The sequence below is a fragment of the Chanodichthys erythropterus genome, chromosome 4 (assembly GCF_024489055.1).
Source record: "Chanodichthys erythropterus isolate Z2021 chromosome 4, ASM2448905v1, whole genome shotgun sequence".
In the NCBI taxonomy this organism is placed as follows: Eukaryota; Metazoa; Chordata; class Actinopteri; order Cypriniformes; family Xenocyprididae; genus Chanodichthys; species Chanodichthys erythropterus.
This window is the reverse complement of record NC_090224.1, coordinates 38,410,861-38,428,630: the sequence shown is the minus strand read 5'-3', so window position 1 is coordinate 38,428,630 and position 17,770 is coordinate 38,410,861. Positions and strand designations below refer to the sequence as shown.

General features: G+C 41.2%; 2 protein-coding genes across 2 annotated transcripts; one reads left to right on the top strand and one right to left on the bottom strand.

The window, feature by feature from the left end:
• The first annotated feature begins 489 nt into the window (after positions 1-489).
• LOC137018788 (general transcription factor II-I repeat domain-containing protein 2B-like) lies at positions 490-2,151 on the top strand. Its single transcript, XM_067383514.1, has 2 exons — positions 490-1,141; positions 1,434-2,151. The coding sequence occupies exons 1-2, from the start codon at positions 583-585 to the stop codon at positions 1,946-1,948; spliced, it is 1,074 nt and encodes a 357-aa protein (XP_067239615.1). The 5' UTR covers positions 490-582; the 3' UTR covers positions 1,949-2,151.
• A 10,068-nt stretch (positions 2,152-12,219) lies between these two features.
• Positions 12,220-17,414, bottom strand: LOC137018322 (uncharacterized). The gene is made up of 5 exons (XM_067382925.1): positions 17,287-17,414; positions 16,832-17,057; positions 16,409-16,735; positions 13,622-13,823; positions 12,220-12,292 (listed from the first exon to the last, which is right to left on the bottom strand). The coding sequence occupies exons 2-5, from the start codon at positions 16,995-16,997 to the stop codon at positions 12,220-12,222; spliced, it is 768 nt and encodes a 255-aa protein (XP_067239026.1). The 5' UTR covers positions 16,998-17,057; positions 17,287-17,414.
• Between the last annotated feature and the right edge of the window lie 356 nt (positions 17,415-17,770).

Below are 17,770 nucleotides of genomic sequence, written 5' to 3'. Positions count from 1 at the left end.
TACAATATCCGTCGTCATTACGAAACAAAACATTCTGCAGCTTTCTCAAAGTACAGCGGCGAGGCGCGAAAACAGAAGGCTAACGAGCTGCTTGCTGGACTTCGATCTGAACAGAGCGCGCTGCTACGGCCTTCATCAGCACAAGAAAGCGCCACACGGGCCAGTTATCAGATTTCCGCTCTAATTGCAAAAAGTGGAAGGGCCTTCGCTACTGGAGAGTTCGTCAAGGCATGTCTTGCAGTGGCTGCAGAAGCAGTTTGTCCTTCTCAGGTACGAATGTTCTCACAAATTAGCCTGTCAAGAAATACTGTTACCCGACGCATAGAAGACATGGCTCAAGACATCGGCGAACAAATCAAGGCAAAGGCAAGTGCGTTCTCTGCCTATTCAATAGCCTGTGACGAGAGCACCGACATATCCGATTCCGCACAGCTGTTGGTATTTTTGCGTGGAGTAAATGAAACTTTTGATGTGACACAAGAGCTGGCTGGCATTGAGACCCTTTCTGGTACCACTAAAGGAGAAGATCTCTTTTTTGCTGTTGAGAGAGTGTTGGAAAAAAACGAATTAAAGTGGGAGAAGATGGCCGGCATTACAACTGATGGAGCGCCGGCAATGGTAGGGAGGAAATCTGGCCTTGCTGCATTTGTGTCTCAGAAAGTCAGTGAATGTGGAGGAAAAGTTGTCAAGTACCACTGCATTTTACATCAAGAACAACTATGTGCTAAATCTGTCGGGCTTGTGGATGTGATGCGTGACGTCGTCAAAATTGTCAACAATATACGCTCCAAGGCGCTTTCTCACCGACAGTTCAAGACGCTGATGGATGAGATGGATGCGCAATATGGTGATGTGTTGTACCACCAGGAGGTCAGATGGCTCAGCTGTGGAAAAGTTCTCAGGAGATTTTTTGATCTGCGTGATGAGATCAGAGTTTTTCAGGAAAGCAAGGATGGTAACATTCAAGTGCCCACAGATAAGAAATGGCTCTCTGACCTGGCTTTCCTTGTGGATGTAACAGAGTTGCTCAATATTTTAAATGTTCAGCTCCAGGGAAAGGACCAGATTATCACCCAGCTTTTTGATCACGTCAGAGCCTTCAAACAAAAACTACTGCTGCTCAGAAGACATCTCTCAGCAGGTAACAGTAACATTTACAGTTATAATATTCAGGATATTTTGTGCAATTATAATTATATTATTATTAATTATATTTAGAATTATATGTGGAGTTTACATTTATATTCAGTCATGTCAGCATGTATTTTTGTTGTACATCAAGCTGATAAAATTTGCTTAAAATTAGCTAGTTTCTTAAATTGTCATAATAATTTTCTTCTTTTTTTCAGTTATTTATTCTATTTTTTCTCCCTCTGTTTTACATCCCTGTCCTTGTCTCACACTGTTCTCTCTGTTTCTCATCCCACATGCAGGAAATTTAGTTCATTTTCCCTGTCTTGGAGAGGTAGGCATGGTGAAAGAGAAGGTCCATGAGTATGATGCTGTTCTCAGCAACCTTATTCAGGAGTTTGACAGCCGCTTTGAGGACTTCAGACACAGCACTGCTGACTTTGAGTTGTTTGCTCAACCCTTCACCATCAGTGTGGATGCACTCAGAGATGATCTTCAGATGGAACTAATTGAGCTTCAGTGTGATTCAGAACTGAAACACAAGTTCACATCCCTTCCCTTGACAGACTTCTACAAATGTGTCCCAGCTAACAGGTACCCAAAGATGTGTAAGCAGGCACAAGTGATGCTGTCTCTGTTTGGCAGTACCTACCTCTGCGAGCAGACTTTCAGTCTGATGAACTTGAACAAGAGTAAACTAAGAAGCCAAATAACCGACTCTCACCTACATAATATATTGTCTTTGTCTGTAAGTCAGCTACAGCCCAATCTTGAAAAACTTCTGAAAAATAAGGACCAGCTTCATATCTCTCATTAGGTCACTGACATTGCAACCACATGGTTTTATTATTGATTGTGTATTTGGCATTGAACTGTATTGTACATTGAACACTTGGGGATTGTTGCCCATTTAATTGTTCATTAAAATGCAACACTTTACAAATAAAACTGCATTAGTTAATCAGATTAAAGTTGTTTTATATTCATTTTAAATATTATGAAATAAATAAACCCATAGCAACTTTAATGTAATATAGTTTGATTTATGATGCAAATTTTACTTTTGGCCCACGGCTCTCAATCAAGTTTGATTTTTGGCCCTTCATAGGAAAAAGTTTGGGCACCCCTGCCCTAGGGGTTGTATCCAGAAGGATGGTGGTCTCAACAGATGCATCCAACTTGTGTTGGGGCGCTCTGTGCGAGGGTAGACCAGCCTTCGGCTCATGGTCGAGCAAGGAAAGCCATCTACACATAAACTGCCAGGCCCTTCACTACTTTCTACTGGTCCTGAGGAGACACCACGTCTCGGTCCGATCGGACAGCATGACAGTGGTATCCTACATAAATCACCAGGACCCTCAGTAGTTCAACCATGGGGCAGTATCTAGAAAGATGGTGATGTGTCCAACATGGGTTGGGGTGCTCTGTGCGAGGGCAGACCATCCTTCGGTTCTTGGTCGAGCGAGGAGAGCTGGCTGCACATCAACTGCTTAGAGATGCTAGCAGTTTTTCGGGGCCCTCCAAGCCATCTGCTCCCAAAGTCCCCTCAGACGAGTGACACTCCACCCCCAGACGGTTGTCAGAATCTGGAAGATCTTCGGGAGGGCAGAGGTCGACTTCCTCAGAAGACAATTCTCACTGCCCAATCTTTTTTTAAAGGACAGGGATGTGCTGGTCCACGGCTGGCCCAGCCTCCTCCTTAATGCCTTGCCCCAGTCACTCTGATCCCTTAGGTCATCAGACGTATCAGGGAAGACAATCACAAAGTTCTCCTGGTGGCCCCACTCTGGAGGAACCAGCATTGGTCCTCAGAGCTGTTCAGGCTTTCAGAGAAAGCCCTGTGACCTATCCCCGAGACTGGACCTCCCTGAGGATATACTAAATACCATTTCTCAGGCCAGAGCTCCGTCTACTAGATGCCTCTATGCCCAAAAATGGTCAGTCTTCGTAGCCCAAAGATTCGGCTGAGTGTGACATATCTTCAATATTGTCATTTCTCCAAGAGTGTCTGGACAGGGGTCTCACGCCCCCACGCTTAAAGTATACGTGGCAGCCATAGTGACATTTCATGCCCCTATTGCTGTCCAGTCGGTGGGGAGAAACAACCTAGTTGTGCATTTCTTGAGAGGTTCTAGGAGGTTGAATCCCCCTCGTCCTCTCACAGTACCCACCTGGGACTTCTCCACAGTCCTCAGAGTGCTCAAAGGCCCTCCCTTCGAAGCGCTGCAGTCAGCTAACCTTCGGCCTCTCTCGCTAAAGACTGCTCTGCTGTTGGCTCTGGCATCGGTCAAGTGTGTAGGCGATTTGCAGGCCCTCTCTGTGAGCCATGCCTGCCTTGAATTTGGGCTTGATGATTCGAAGGTCGTCCTGAAACCCAGGCATGTCTACGTTCCTAAGGTGCTTTCGACTCCGTTCAGAGCACAGGTAATCACTCTAGATTGCCCCATAGGAGTATGAGCTCACTCCATATTTATCATGTTTTGGTGACTTATAATAAATATTGCAATAAATAAATGGCTTTGAAGAGGAATATTTTGGTCAATTAATCAGTTTTTTCATTGAACCAAAGTTCAAAGTTGAAGTTTTAGACCTCCGACTGACACATGGCTTTAGTTATATGTATACTTAGACTGTAGAGACTAATAATGGGTTTTGCATTCAGAGCAACAGAGTCTAAAGCCTCAACCTCTGGTTATTGTAATATTCTAAATAAGAGTCTGTGGGAAACGACAGGCATATAAAGTTATCACTAGAGGAAGCTAGGTTGGGCGGCTTGGTTATCAGTGTGTCCAGATCTATGGGGACTAAATGTATTATAGAATGAGCAAAGTGGGTACGGCCTCTACAATACCCGGCCAGCACGGTATAGGAAACCAGGTAAACGGTGTAATTTCAACAAAGAGTTAAATAGAATAATGAAATGTGTAGCTAAACTATTATACAAGTGACCAACAATCAATTGGCATTCTAAACTAAACTTGAGGTCTTGATAAAATGGAGTCAGATAAAAGTAAATTGGAATTATGTTATGATCCCACTGGGGATCGAACTCGGATCTCTGGCGTATGTATGACTTTGATGCTGAGCACTCCACCACAGGAGGAGACTGAATCCAAATGCAGAGGAGTCTGAGTCTTGTTTTTGGATCTTTACTTCAAGAAGGGAATTCAGAACATTAGCACAGTCTTAGGCAGCACATTAGATGGATCTGAGCAGGTAACACAAACAATTCTCCTTGAGAGGTTATCAAAAAAGTTTTTTTCAAACAGAAAAGATCTTCTTAAACATCAGTCCACAAGCCACAAAAAGATAAAAAACATGCAATCCAAGAACAAAACAGAAGGCAAAAAAAGTCTTAAACCTGAAAATCCTTAAGAATGACAATGCATAGGCCAACATCAGGACTGAACAAGAACAAAAAAACAGTGACGCCCTAAATATGGTTTCGCATTAGAAGTGATTCAACACAGGTGAGAACATTACAACCATTAAACAAAGGGAAATTAGTCTGGGTCGAAATCTAGCCATCTAGTGGTGAAAATAAGGAACCACAGAAACATAATTAAACTACATTGCTACACTGAAAAGACAGAATGTGCAGGAAACCTTCACTTGCGTTATTGGAAACCATCTTTGGGCCATTTGGATGGGCCTTACACAGGTCAAAATGTTGATATTATTATTTTGGGTACAAAAGCACACCTTAAGAAAGATGTGCTTTTCACTACTCCCAGAGTGTATTATTGCAGAAATAATATATATGTTTGTATTGAAGATTGATGGAGCAACAGATTTTGTGTGAAAATAAATCATAAAAGTTTTTATTTTGTTTTTAATATCTTATGAATGTATGAGGTGGCGAGGGCCTTTTACACCACAAATGGGGCAAAACCAGTATGGGGTAAAAGACAGTATTGATACAAATACTTTAGCTAAAATAATGTGTTTTTAATAATGTCTAAGTTAATACTTGTTCACACGTCAAAACAATCACTTTTGCAAAGCTTGCACTATTTCCTGTTTTGATAAGTAAAATAATTTTTGTTCAATAAATTTATATTCTCTGCTGTGGCTCATCAAGCAGTGAGATGATTGACAGCAGCATATTTACTGTAATCCTGATTATTCCTGATACTGAAACTGTCAGGACAGTTTGTGAAAATTCCTTGTGCAAATTCACCACTGCGTAATTCAGATCCTCAGCAAATGTGATGCAGCACTGAGAGTCACCAGTAACTTTCTGAACTGTAGCGTAAACGCAGTTAGAAGAAACAGAGGGGTTTGTAGGTAATTGTTTGTGAGTGTCTTTAATCTCCTCATAATCACAACCAGTGTGTGAAACCTGAGGAGAGACAGAGAAATTATTTACAGCTCTGAAGATCATTAGGATGGAAGGCATTAGAGATTAATCGAGCGCAGCGTTAGTTCAGTCAGGCCACGTAGGCATAGTGCCGCGACCAGCTGACGCGGTCAGCTGTCAACTCGCTCCAATCATTACCATTCTCCTATTAGACACGGGACATATATACGTGGCATCGCTGCTCGGTAAGTATGCTCAAACTGCTCGCAAGCTTAGCATTACAGTGACAACAGCATGAAAAATACGTTCACGTTATTTCTTGCACATCTTACCTGCTGCTTCCTGGTCATGGATACTTCGGACATCTTAGGACAAATCCTTTCTGAAGAGTCTCCGGACGAGATCCTGGATCATCATACCGAAGACAGCGATCCAACCCAGCTAGTGAGACGCAGCTCTAGGATAGCAGCAAGGAATCCTTTTTCCATCAGCGAATGGCCCAAAGAAAGGATCTTGGCCACTTTGTACTCTCTTAACGTACAAGTGCCTCCGAATCTGGATCACGATCAGCTCCTGTCATTCTTACAAGAAGTCAATCAAGATCCGCAGCCCGCATCTACCAATGTATCTTCTCTTCTCTTTCTCACGGAGAAAAGAAAAAATATATCCACTGATCAAGCATCTTCAACTTCAAAGAAGGTTAAAACATCTAATCCCCCTCAAGCTTCAGCACAACAGGGAGACGACAGGGTTCTCACAGCGCTGCTATCAATCCAAGGATCCCTCTCCGACATGGACAACAGGATCCAGGCGCTGGAATCGCGCTCGGTTTCTGCACCTCGGGCGCCTTCAAAATCATGCCCTTACACCCCTCTCAGTGACTCACTTTCAGGTGTAAAAGCAGCCCAAAGATTTTCGATACCCTGTTTGAAGCACTCTGCTGGATATTACTAAATAATTTCAAACTACCATTCATTCTTCACCTGTTGGATGACTTCCTCCTCATCGACTTTCCAGAGGCCAACCCATCTCGCAGCATCAATTCCCTGGTTAAAGGGTTCAAAACATTCGGCATTCCTCTTGCAGAAGAAAAAACAAAAGGCCCGTCTCGTGTCCTCGATTTCCTAGGGATCACGCTAGATTCAGTGAAAATGCAAGCATCTCTTCCGCTAGACAAACTAGAAAGGATTAGAGGGTTCATCAGAACTTATTCCCTATTACCTACCTTAACAAAAAGGGATCTTCTTTCTCTGCTGGGCCATCTCAATTTTGCCATGAGGATTATTCCACATGGTCGTTCCTTCATTTCCAGACTTTTAGATTTGTCTAAAACCGCAGAGAAAATGCATGACACTATCACGTTAGACGAAGGCTGCAGGTCCGATTTAACTTTCTGGTCTAAATTATGCGATAACTGGAACGGCATTTCCTTTTTCTACGAAGAAGATATAGAAACCTCAGTCAAACTACAATTCTTCACCGATGCAGCTCCTTCCGTCGGGTTCGGGGGTATATTTAACAAACAGTGGTTTGCAGAAGATGGCCAACAGAACTTAAGGAACTGGCTCCGTCTATCCAATCGACAGCACTCATGGAATTATATCCCATTGTGATTGCTTGCTTATTATGGGCAGACCAATGGACTAGAAAAAACATCCTAGTGTTCTGTGACAACGAAGCCACCGTGAACATTATCAACAAGGGTCGCTCTTCCGTGCCTTTCATTAACCGTTTCATTAGGCGCCTAACCTGGATCTCAGTTATGAATAATTTTACCATTAAAGCTACTCACATTCCTGGGCTGGATAATAAAATAGCTGACTCTCTTTCTCTGTTTAATTTCCAGGAATTCAGACGCCTGTATCCGGAAGCGGTTTCATCACGACTGGGCTGCCCGGACTTCAGTCAAACAGTCCTAGACTGAATGCAACCTTGCAAAATTACCTTAAATCAGCCGCACACTACATGAGATCAGGGCTAGCAAAAACGACACTTAAAACTTACAACTCGGCGTGGTCGTCTTTTTCAGATTTCTGCAACGCTTTCTCGGTGCCTATACTCCCAGCTAATATTTCTATCACATGTGCTTTCATTACGCATTAATTCGAATCCAGGAAGCTTAAGCCTGCTACCATCAAGATCATGATCTCAGGCATTCAATTCCATCTTAGATGTATAGATCCTTCCTCCCAAAGCCTGTTGCAAAATCAAAATCCCTCCATATGCCTTCTCCTCAACGGGTTAAAAAAGGAAAGTCCCGCTGTTCCAGATAAACGACTACCGCTGTCTCTCTCACAGGTGCACACGATGGTGGATAAATTAAGATCAGGTCTCTTCACTCCGCACACAAACTTGCTTCTAGAAGCAGTGTTCCTCACCGCCTATTATGGATTCCTCAGAGGAGGGGAATTCACCATTAACACTAAAAAATTCGACCCTTCTCACAATATCACAGTTAAAGACATATCATTTCACACCGAATACTTTTCCATCTATCTGAAACATTCCAAAACAGACAGAGATAATAACGGAAGTACCATTAACATATCCAGAACCAACGACGGATATTGTCCCCTCACAGCCATGAACCAGCTGGTTAGCTCACGCAGTAAATCAAACCCTACAGATCCACTTTTCATTACAGAGAAGGGAGAAGCTATGTCCAAGCATTGGTTTGCCTCGCGTCTCCGAACCGCATGTCTTCATTGCGGCATGGACCCCGCGCTTTATACCAGCCATTCATTCCGCATAGGCGCGACAACCACCGCAGCTTCAACAGTCTCCATACCCATGCTCAAAGCAATGGGTCGTTGGTCATCATCAGCGTATCAACGATACATTAGGCCTACAACTCAGGACGTGTTGTTAGCACAAAAATCATTGAGCAGCCATAAATTAAAAAAAACAACAAAAAAAAACATTCTACCCGTAGTAGTATTCGCACGTGCAGGACGTGCTGCTCTTCTACCCCTCATGCCATATCAGGGGACATGCTGCTTCGCCGTTCTCCCACTGAAAAAAAAAAAAAAAAAAAGGGGCTGCTGTTTTCTCCCGCTGGAGAGAACACCCTTTGCTGCTATAATTGCAGGGGCTGCCGTTCATCCCTCAGCGAGGGAAGAACACCCCTCACATATTAAAAAAAAAAAAAAAAAAAAAAAAAAGGGGGCTGCTGTTTTCTCCCGCTGGAGAGAACACCCTTTGCTGCTATACTGCAGGGGCCTGCTGTTCATTCCTCTGCATGGGGATGAACACCCCTCGCTACTTAAAATTAAAGAGGGGCCTGCTATTCTCTTCCTCCTTTTAGAGGGGAGAATACCCCTCTGATAGTCAGTAGGCTCCTTTAAGTATTCTCAATAACTTGTCTTTTCTCTTTTGCAGGAATGGAACAAGTATGGTTTGGGGGGGTTCTACTTCAGGCAAGTATTCCTTCTTATCATGTTGGGGGGTTAATGTTAAAGCTCTTGTATGTCCAATTAATTTTGGAACAAGAACCCCCATAAGGAACCATACCGCCAAAGATAATTGTGTTCAATAAACTCAGTAACTTGCCAATGTGGTCCTGTCTGAAATATCATTATGAATAAAAATCAATACAGTAACTGGACTCACCACTTCATGTTCTCCTGGTCCAGTCTGAGATGATGAATCACCGCCTGTCAAAAAGTCAAAAGCATCCTAAATTAATGTCATTACTGTATATCACAATTCAACACTGATGTTTTGTGTAAATGTTTTCACACATCGTCAAGTGTCTGTATTTTGCTCATATCTCATTGCAGCCTATAGGTGGCGACAGAAAGTGGGAAAACAGTAGAGATGGGCATATTAATAATGACATATGAAGCATACATCTTAATAAAACACTAAGGTGCTAAGTTACTAAAGTGTTTTTTTTTTTTTTTAAATGATTTTGTTTATTTAAAATTTGATACGTACAACATGCATTGAATTGGACAAATAACCCATGTTAGCGAATAATTGTGCAGTCTTCAATGCTGCTGATGCAGTGAACGGAGTGCAGCACTACTGTGTTTACGTCCAAATGCCGGCTCAGTATTGGCCGACACTGTACATGTGAGCACCATGAAGCATGCATGTGATGCTGACGCAGGACCCGACCAATAATGAGTCGACATTCTGTAGAGCATAGATCCCAGAAGTGGTACACTGTGTTCACTACATCAATAGTGTAGGAGAATGACAGGGGAAGAAATTGTTGAATACAGTCATTATTTTTGTTCTGTTTTTGCACACAAAAAGTATTCTCTTCGTTTCATAACATTAAGGTTAAACCACTGCAGTCACATGGACTATTTTAATGATGTCTTTAGTACCTTTCTGGGTCTTGAAAGGTACAATGACGTTGCTACCTATGTGTGGTTCAGAAATTTGTGTGCCAAAGATGAACAAAGGTCTTACGGGTGTGGAACGACCTGAGGGTGAGTAATAAATGAAAGAAATTTCATTTTTGGGTGAACTAACCCTTGAAGACACTGTTCTGGATCGGGGCTAATTACCATCACCCCGTGAACCTGGAGAGCATTGCACCCGGTCCAGAACACAGCCAGACCCAAATCACCTCCATCGACCAAGGAGTAGTCATGTGTGCACTCCACAGACGGAGAGCTACCACCTGCCGTGACACATCAGCCAGAGCCTGAGAGAAAAAAGGACAGAATCGACCCTCGCCCCGGAAGTGGAGCTCCATCATGAGTCTGACAAGGGGTGTGAGTCCGCGACATCAGTAGAAGAAGGAAGAGTGACAATAAATTCCTACCCTATCCCACCCGCTACCTGTATCACCACTTTTATTAGTCAGCACTAATGACTATATGGACCTTTGTTAGCACCATAAAGCTCAGCCAGTCCTCCAGCCCTGCAGCTGCCAAATGTCTACAGCCCTGTGCTGTCTCCGGGGAGTACCTGTGACATTGAGCCGCAGGTCGTCCAAGAGGATCCTGTGGCTCCGCCTCCCGCCTTCTACCTCTTTGCTCCATCTCAGCCTATCGGCTCAACCCTGGCTCCTCCCACTTTCAGATCCACCAAAGACCCTCAGACTTGCGGCTCCACAGGGTTCCCTCATCCTGTCAGCTTTGCCCTGGCTCCTCCCACCTTCAGCTCCACCAAAGACCCTCAGACTTGCAGCTCCAACTGGTTCCCTCCTCCTGTCGACTTTGGCCTGGCTCCTCACACCTTCAGCTCCACCGAAGACCCTCAGACTTGCAGCTCCAACTGGTTCCCTCTTTCTGTCGACTTCGGCCTGGCTCCTCACACCTTCAGCTCCACCGAAGACCCTCAGACTTGCAGCTCCAACTGGTTACCTCCTCCTGTCGACTTTGGCCTGGCTCCTCACACCTTCAGCTCCACCGAAGACCCTCAGACTTGCAGCTCCAACTGGTTCCCTCCTCCTGTCGACTTCGGCCTGGCTCCTCACACCTTCAGCTCCTCCGAAGACCCTCAGACTTGCAGCTCCAACTGGTTCCCTCTTCCTGTCGACTTCGGCCTGGCTCCTCACACCTTCAGCTCCACCGAAGACCCTCAGACTTGCAGCTCCAACTGGTTCCCTCTTCCTGTTGACTTCGACCTGGCTCCTCACACCTTCAGCTCCACCGAAGACCCTCAGACTTGCAGCTCCAACTGGTTCCCTCTTCCTGTCGACTTCGGCCTGGCTCCTCACACCTTCAGCTCCACCAAAGACCCTCAGACTTGCAGCTCCAACTGGTTCCCTCTTCCTGTCGATTTCGGCCTGGCTCCTCACACCTTCAGCTCCACCGAAGACCCTCAGACTTGCGGCTCCACCAGGTTCCCTCTTCCTGTTGGCTCCACCCTGGCTCCTCCCACCTTCAGCTCCACCTCCGTCTTAGCACTCAGGTACTCTGGCTCCATCTCCGATGCTCATCAGCATGGCATCACTGAGATCTCCAGAACCAGCGATGTTGCTCTCCGTCTGTGCCCGTGGATCCATCTCCCGAGTCTCCGTCAGTTGTCCCCCAGTTGTTGTCAGCCTCTACACCTTCTTGGCTCCTCCCCTCCTCGACTCCACCGTGGGCACGGGATTTGGTCATCCTCCCATCACCATCCCGTCACTTCAGCCTCTCACCATTACTTCATCATCTCCTCAAACACCTCCAAACCCAGTCCATACCCCCTTTGTTGTTCCATTATGGAACAAGGTTGCGCCTTGACGGAGGGGGGTGTACTGTCACAGTCACATTCAGTTTCTCTTAGTTTTCATGGTTTGTTGTCATCATCACTTGTTTCTTTGTTTGAAGTTCCCGACACTTATCCGTTACCATGGACACTAACACTAATCATCACAGCTGTACGTCTTTTAGTTCATCACCACTGTTTTTAAGTTCTTCCTGTTCACTCAGTGTTTGTCCAGTATTGTTCATGTCACATTTAGATGCCGTCTTGCATGTTGGCTATTATCTTTGTATTTATCTAACAAACCTTGTATTATATTACCTTCATCTTTTCTTCCTTGGACCTTCCACTCAGCGATACACTAATAAATTGCAATTATGGCATATTGAATGTTAAAATGCCTTTAAAATATAATATTAAATGGGTATCATTACCCATTTTACTCTTAGTAAATTAATAGTTTAATCAATTTAATAATTTAAATATATCGATAAAATATCGATATTGTATTGAAAACAAAATAAGTGGTATCACCCATCTCTAAAAAACAGATCTAGAAATCTGTTTTAAACTGGGTATAAATTGAGAGTTTCTGCAGATAAAGTAGTTAAGAAAGAGTTTTACCTCGAGACTGATGATTCTTACAGAGAAACAGGAATGAGAGTCCAGCGATGATCAGAACCAGAAGAACCAGAGGGATGATCAGAGAAGAGCCTGAAAACACAGGAGAAATAATCAGAGAATCTGATCACTTTGAGCTAAATATCAGATCAGATCATGAGCGTAGCTTGACGTTTGGAGTAGGATTGACCAGACCATGATACTGGATTTTCAGGGTTGCCAGGTCTGAGTAACAAAACCTGCCCAATGACCAATCAAAATATCCCAAAAAGAAGCCTAATGATCATATTCCATATATCAAAAATATGCTATTCCTGTACATAAAATACATATTTTACAGTCTGTTGAAAACCACTATATCATAGTGATTATAAACAGTTCAAAGGCTCTCAGTGTCCCTATATAAAACTTCATATCTAGCACAGATTTATCATTGGTAGAATGTAAAATATTTCGATACAAGCTTTTCAGTCAAACAAATTATGCAATATGTTTAACCCGTGGAGGAAAAATTTAAACCAGTTACTTGGTTTCACATTGTACATTCATGCTCACAGTTTAAATAATGATCTTGTCTCCATCTTATCAGTTGTGTTTGTATATAACTGAATGTACCAGATAGTTTTTCCTAAATATACTGTTTGAACCATATATGGCAGCAAGTATGTAAAAACAGCATATTCTTGACTTAAATCAGAACGTTTTCCACTATGGAATGCCAAAGCTGCCAAAATAATAAATATACAAAGAAATGTAAAAAAAAGAAAAGAAAAAAAAGCTGTGTATATATATATACCTTATTTATATGTTTATTTATTTATGTCTACATTTATTTATTTTACATATTTATATATATATATATTATACCTTATTTATATGTTTATTTATTTATGTCTACATTTATTTATTTTACATATTTATATATATATATATTATACCTTATTTATATGTTTATTTATTTATGTCTACATTTATTTATTTATTTTACATATTATTTATATATATTACCATACGGACAAAGAAATGTAGAAATGAATACATATATAAATAAAAGTGGACACAAAAATAACAAATGAAAAAAATAAAATAAAATGAGGGAAAAATGCAATTATGCATAAATAGAAAATAAAATTAAAAAACACATTTTTTTACATTTCATTGTGTATTTATGTATTTTACATTTATTTGCATATTTATTTATTTATTTATTTATTATTTTGGCAGCTTTGGCATTCCATAATAAACCACCAAAATGCAGATTGAACTCAATAATCAAATGTGAAAGATTGGTTTATTATTGCTATTTATTTTTATATATTATTCTATTTAAAATGTGTTAAATGTAATATTACTATTTTAGAGTTGAAAATATAATTTATTTTTATGTTTAGTAATATATTTCAGCTATAGGGGGCGTCACACCCATTGATCACATGTTTGTATTTCAGCACAAGATCACCTGATGATGTGTTCAGAGACGCCAGTGATGTAGAAGTTCTGGAAACGCCTGTGAACGCTGAAGATTGGACTGATGAGAAAGAAGCAGCAGATGATGATGATGATGATGATGATGGTGATGATAATGGTGATGGTGATGATGATGATGATGGTGGTGATGTCATCTCTGAGATTTTTTTTTTTTTTTTTTATAAAAATGAAAAAAAAAAAAAAAATTCTAAATGATGCTTTTTCACACCCAGAACTTGACATCATTTTGTTGAGGATACATGTTACTGATGTCATTCACACATTTACTACCCAGAATTCTATTTCCTGATGGACAAAAACTTTGATTGTTTGAGTTTCTGGAAATTAAGCCTGTGGTTTCACACTGCAACACCAAACACTGCAGTGATACGAGATGAACACACACTGAGAACTAAAAACTGCTTCAAACTGCATCAGATCTCCAGGTCCTGCATTCACACTGATGAAGAAACATCAGACGCTGACAGAGACTCTGTAAGTTTCAGGAACAGTAAGTAATAAGAATGTGAAATGAACAAATATCTATAACTGTATAACAATATTAGAGTCACATTTATAGAGTGAACTGAAGAATAAATCAGTCAAACACACAAACACTGTCCATTGCTTTACTATGTGTGCAGTTTCTCATTGTGCAGAACAGCAGCATTTTTCTACACAAAGATGAACTTTTACCTGCATAGACTGAATCATACGAACTGCAGTTTGTTTTATTCTTCCTCTTTTGAACTGCAGTTTGTGGTTTTGCTTTGTTAAACAGACAGAACATCTAAATTAAAAATAGTCGTGTGGTTATACTTGAATCAGACATGCAAAAAGGTGACAGACATATTTCCGAATGAAATCCTTGTAAGGGGGTCTGGGGGCATCATCCCCCAGTAGAAAGTTTTTGTGACATTTACTTCAAGTTTCCTACTACTTTCCTCAAAGAAAAAACATCTCTCAACTAACGCTGTAAACTGTAAGGAACCCCAGTTATAATATAGTTAATCCTTATAATATTAAAGGTTAAAAATAATTGGTTTGTAGGCTACTTACATTTAAAGGTGCAATATGTAATATTTTTGCAGTAAAATATCCAAAAACCACTAGGCCAGTGTTATATATTTTGTTCACTTGAGTACTTACAATATCTCAAATGTTCGCAACTATTTGTAAATCGTGAGAAAATTGCAGTTTTAACCAAGGCTCCGGGACGTGTGAGGAGTCGCCTGTCAATTGCGTCATTCCTGCATTAACCCTCGGTCTGCCTTGGTTTCTGGTTTTATTTTGTATTAAGAATACCAAAGAGGTCTGCACTCTAAAAAACTTTAATTGAGATGCACAGAAGATAAGATGACAAATGTCATGCTTTTGCCTCAGAGAAAAACACTATTTTGTGAAGTAGCTAACATAGCATAATCAGATGCAGCTTTGTTTTCATACAGTATGTTTTAAAATAAGTTGCATGCCATTTATCAACACAATCATCCAGCATTTAATCTGATATTGTAAAATGGATCTATCTTACTGCAGTGTGTAACAGTGTCTCACAGCAGCCGCCGAGCGAACGCACAGAGTAACGTTATAACATCATTTTCAACACTCTCAAATGTATCTAATATGATAAACAGAGCTGCGTTTCCTCATACTCATGACCGGAAAAGCGGCGACTGTGTCATAATAAAAGTCCCGCTGCTCGTGAGGTGTGTGTTGATCAATCGCTCCAGCTCCTCGTTCAGCTCCACAACACTCGCTCCTGCTCTGATTCATACTACAGTTAAGAATCGCATCCATGAACATGATTTCTTCCCGAGTCCTATCCTGATTATTTCCACCAACTGTGAGGTGAAGACCACATGTCCCAAGATTCCGCTCTCAAACTTGGTGTCATCGAGCTACGCCTTTGTTTTGAATAGGCCTCTAGCAGACAGAATTCGTACATATTGTACCTTTAAATTACACAAGGACATTTTTATAACATTATAATACATTTTAATGACATAATTATGTTTCTACTCTTTTTAAATAATGGTATTAGCTGTCATAAAATGGATTTATTAAAATATTAAAATATTGAAGAATAGGTTAAGTAAAAATACAATGAATATGCAATATAGTGCATATATTTAGCAAAATGCTTCTCTCTAAGTAAATTTTTCTAGCTGACTAATGAGTTTTAAAACATAGAATGACATTTCTGAGTTAAATTTGATGTTATATGACATTGTTTAAACATGGTTTTATTGAAGTTTTTTCTTCGGATGAAACACTGATTGAGCGATTACGTGACATGATATGGATTTCAGTAAGTTGTACTGTATCTTACGTACGCAGGATTTGGCAGAAAGCGCACAAAGGGTGCTTCCTTTTTAATCACTAAAAATCTTGCTCATTTTAAGTCTGGGACACACCAAGCTGACAATTAGCCTTCGGGCAACAATGGGCCATTTTTCATCATTGGCTGACTAAGGCTGGACACACACTTGAAGATTTTAAGCCTGATTTTTAAGCCTGATCTGGGGAGTGTGGCCCAATTTGAAAATCCTCAGTTGTTTGGTGTCATTAGGATTATTTTACTGCTCTCGATCACGTCAGACCCTCCATGATCCCAAACACGTTTGATATTTACGATCGGCTGCCAATGAGATCGAGCAACCATACCGAATGTTGCGTACTTCTTTGGATTAAACATGGCATGTTAGTTGTGGTTTTCAATGAGCTTGAGAAAATCATCCGTACCTGTAACTCTGATCAGGACTCGTGTGATGAAGCTCTTGTGTCCTTGATCAGACTGAACTCCACACCAGTATTCTGAATGTTGTTCAGTCACATGACTGATGCTTCCCGTCAGGAGCTGCTCTTCTCTGTCATCATACAGCTGGATCTTTCCCTCAGGACTCCATCTTCTGCTCTGATTCACAGACGTCTCTTCAGCACAGAGATCATCTCCAGATCTCCAGCAGAGAAACTTCACATCTCTACTGTGGGATTGTGGGTATTTGCAGCTGATGTTCACAGATCCTCCTGCAGCAGCTGATAGACTGATGCTCTTCACACAACAATCATCTGTTTGAGATCCAAATAAAGAGCAGCAATGTTAGAATTACCAGATAAATTCATGAATTCTGTCAAATAATGCAGAAATGACTGAAAGCGTCTCACCGTCACTGATGTCCAGATTAAACTCAGAGAAGAAACTGTATTCTTCAGAAACTTTGACTGTAATCTTATATTCTCCAGAGTCGTTCTCATTCAGCTCTCTGATAAACAGACGTAAGAGACCTGCAGATCCGTCATCATGAACGGAGAATCTTGTGTTTCTCCTCATATTTGAAGTTTATAATGATGTTTCCTCCTGAATATCCTCTCACGCTCCTGATTTGTTGAGCTGTTAAACACAAACCCAGATCATTTGTCATTTTGTTCTCAATATAAACACATTTATCTGTCACTTTGCTGCAACATTTGATATGAGTGTAAATCTTCCATCAGGAGATCAAAAGGTTATTGATGGTGTCTGATATGAGTTAGACGTGTGAACGGCAGTAATTACAGTCAGTGTTGAGTATCGTGATGTTCTGGAGATCGTCACGGGTTTGAGGGTCTCAGTTGCTCACCTGTTACAACCTTCAGATTCACTTCAGTGTAGGGATCTGGTCCATAGAGCTCAACTCCACAGTAGTAGATCCCAGAATCCCGTTGTTTCAGATCTCTGATGGTCACAGTGAAGACTCTTGATCTTGTGTCATACAGAGAGAATCTACCCTTCTGAACCCATTTATTTTTCTCTTTAGTCTTGATTTGATCTGTGCATGTTAACCACTGTCCTTTACAAAAATGCTTTACATTTTCTTTATATTTTCTCTGATATCCACATGTGATTGTGAGTCCTCCTCCTGAATATCCCGTCACTCTCATGGAGATCACGACACCTACAACAAACCAGCATTTAATACAAGACTAATATATACTGAAGTGAGATTCATTTTAAAGTGTCTTTAAAGGTAATTTCACCATGTTAGTTCTAGATAAAGACTTTTGTTCATTATTTAATCTCTGTTCTGCTTCTTCTGATGTGATTGTTGATCAGGACTTGAGTTC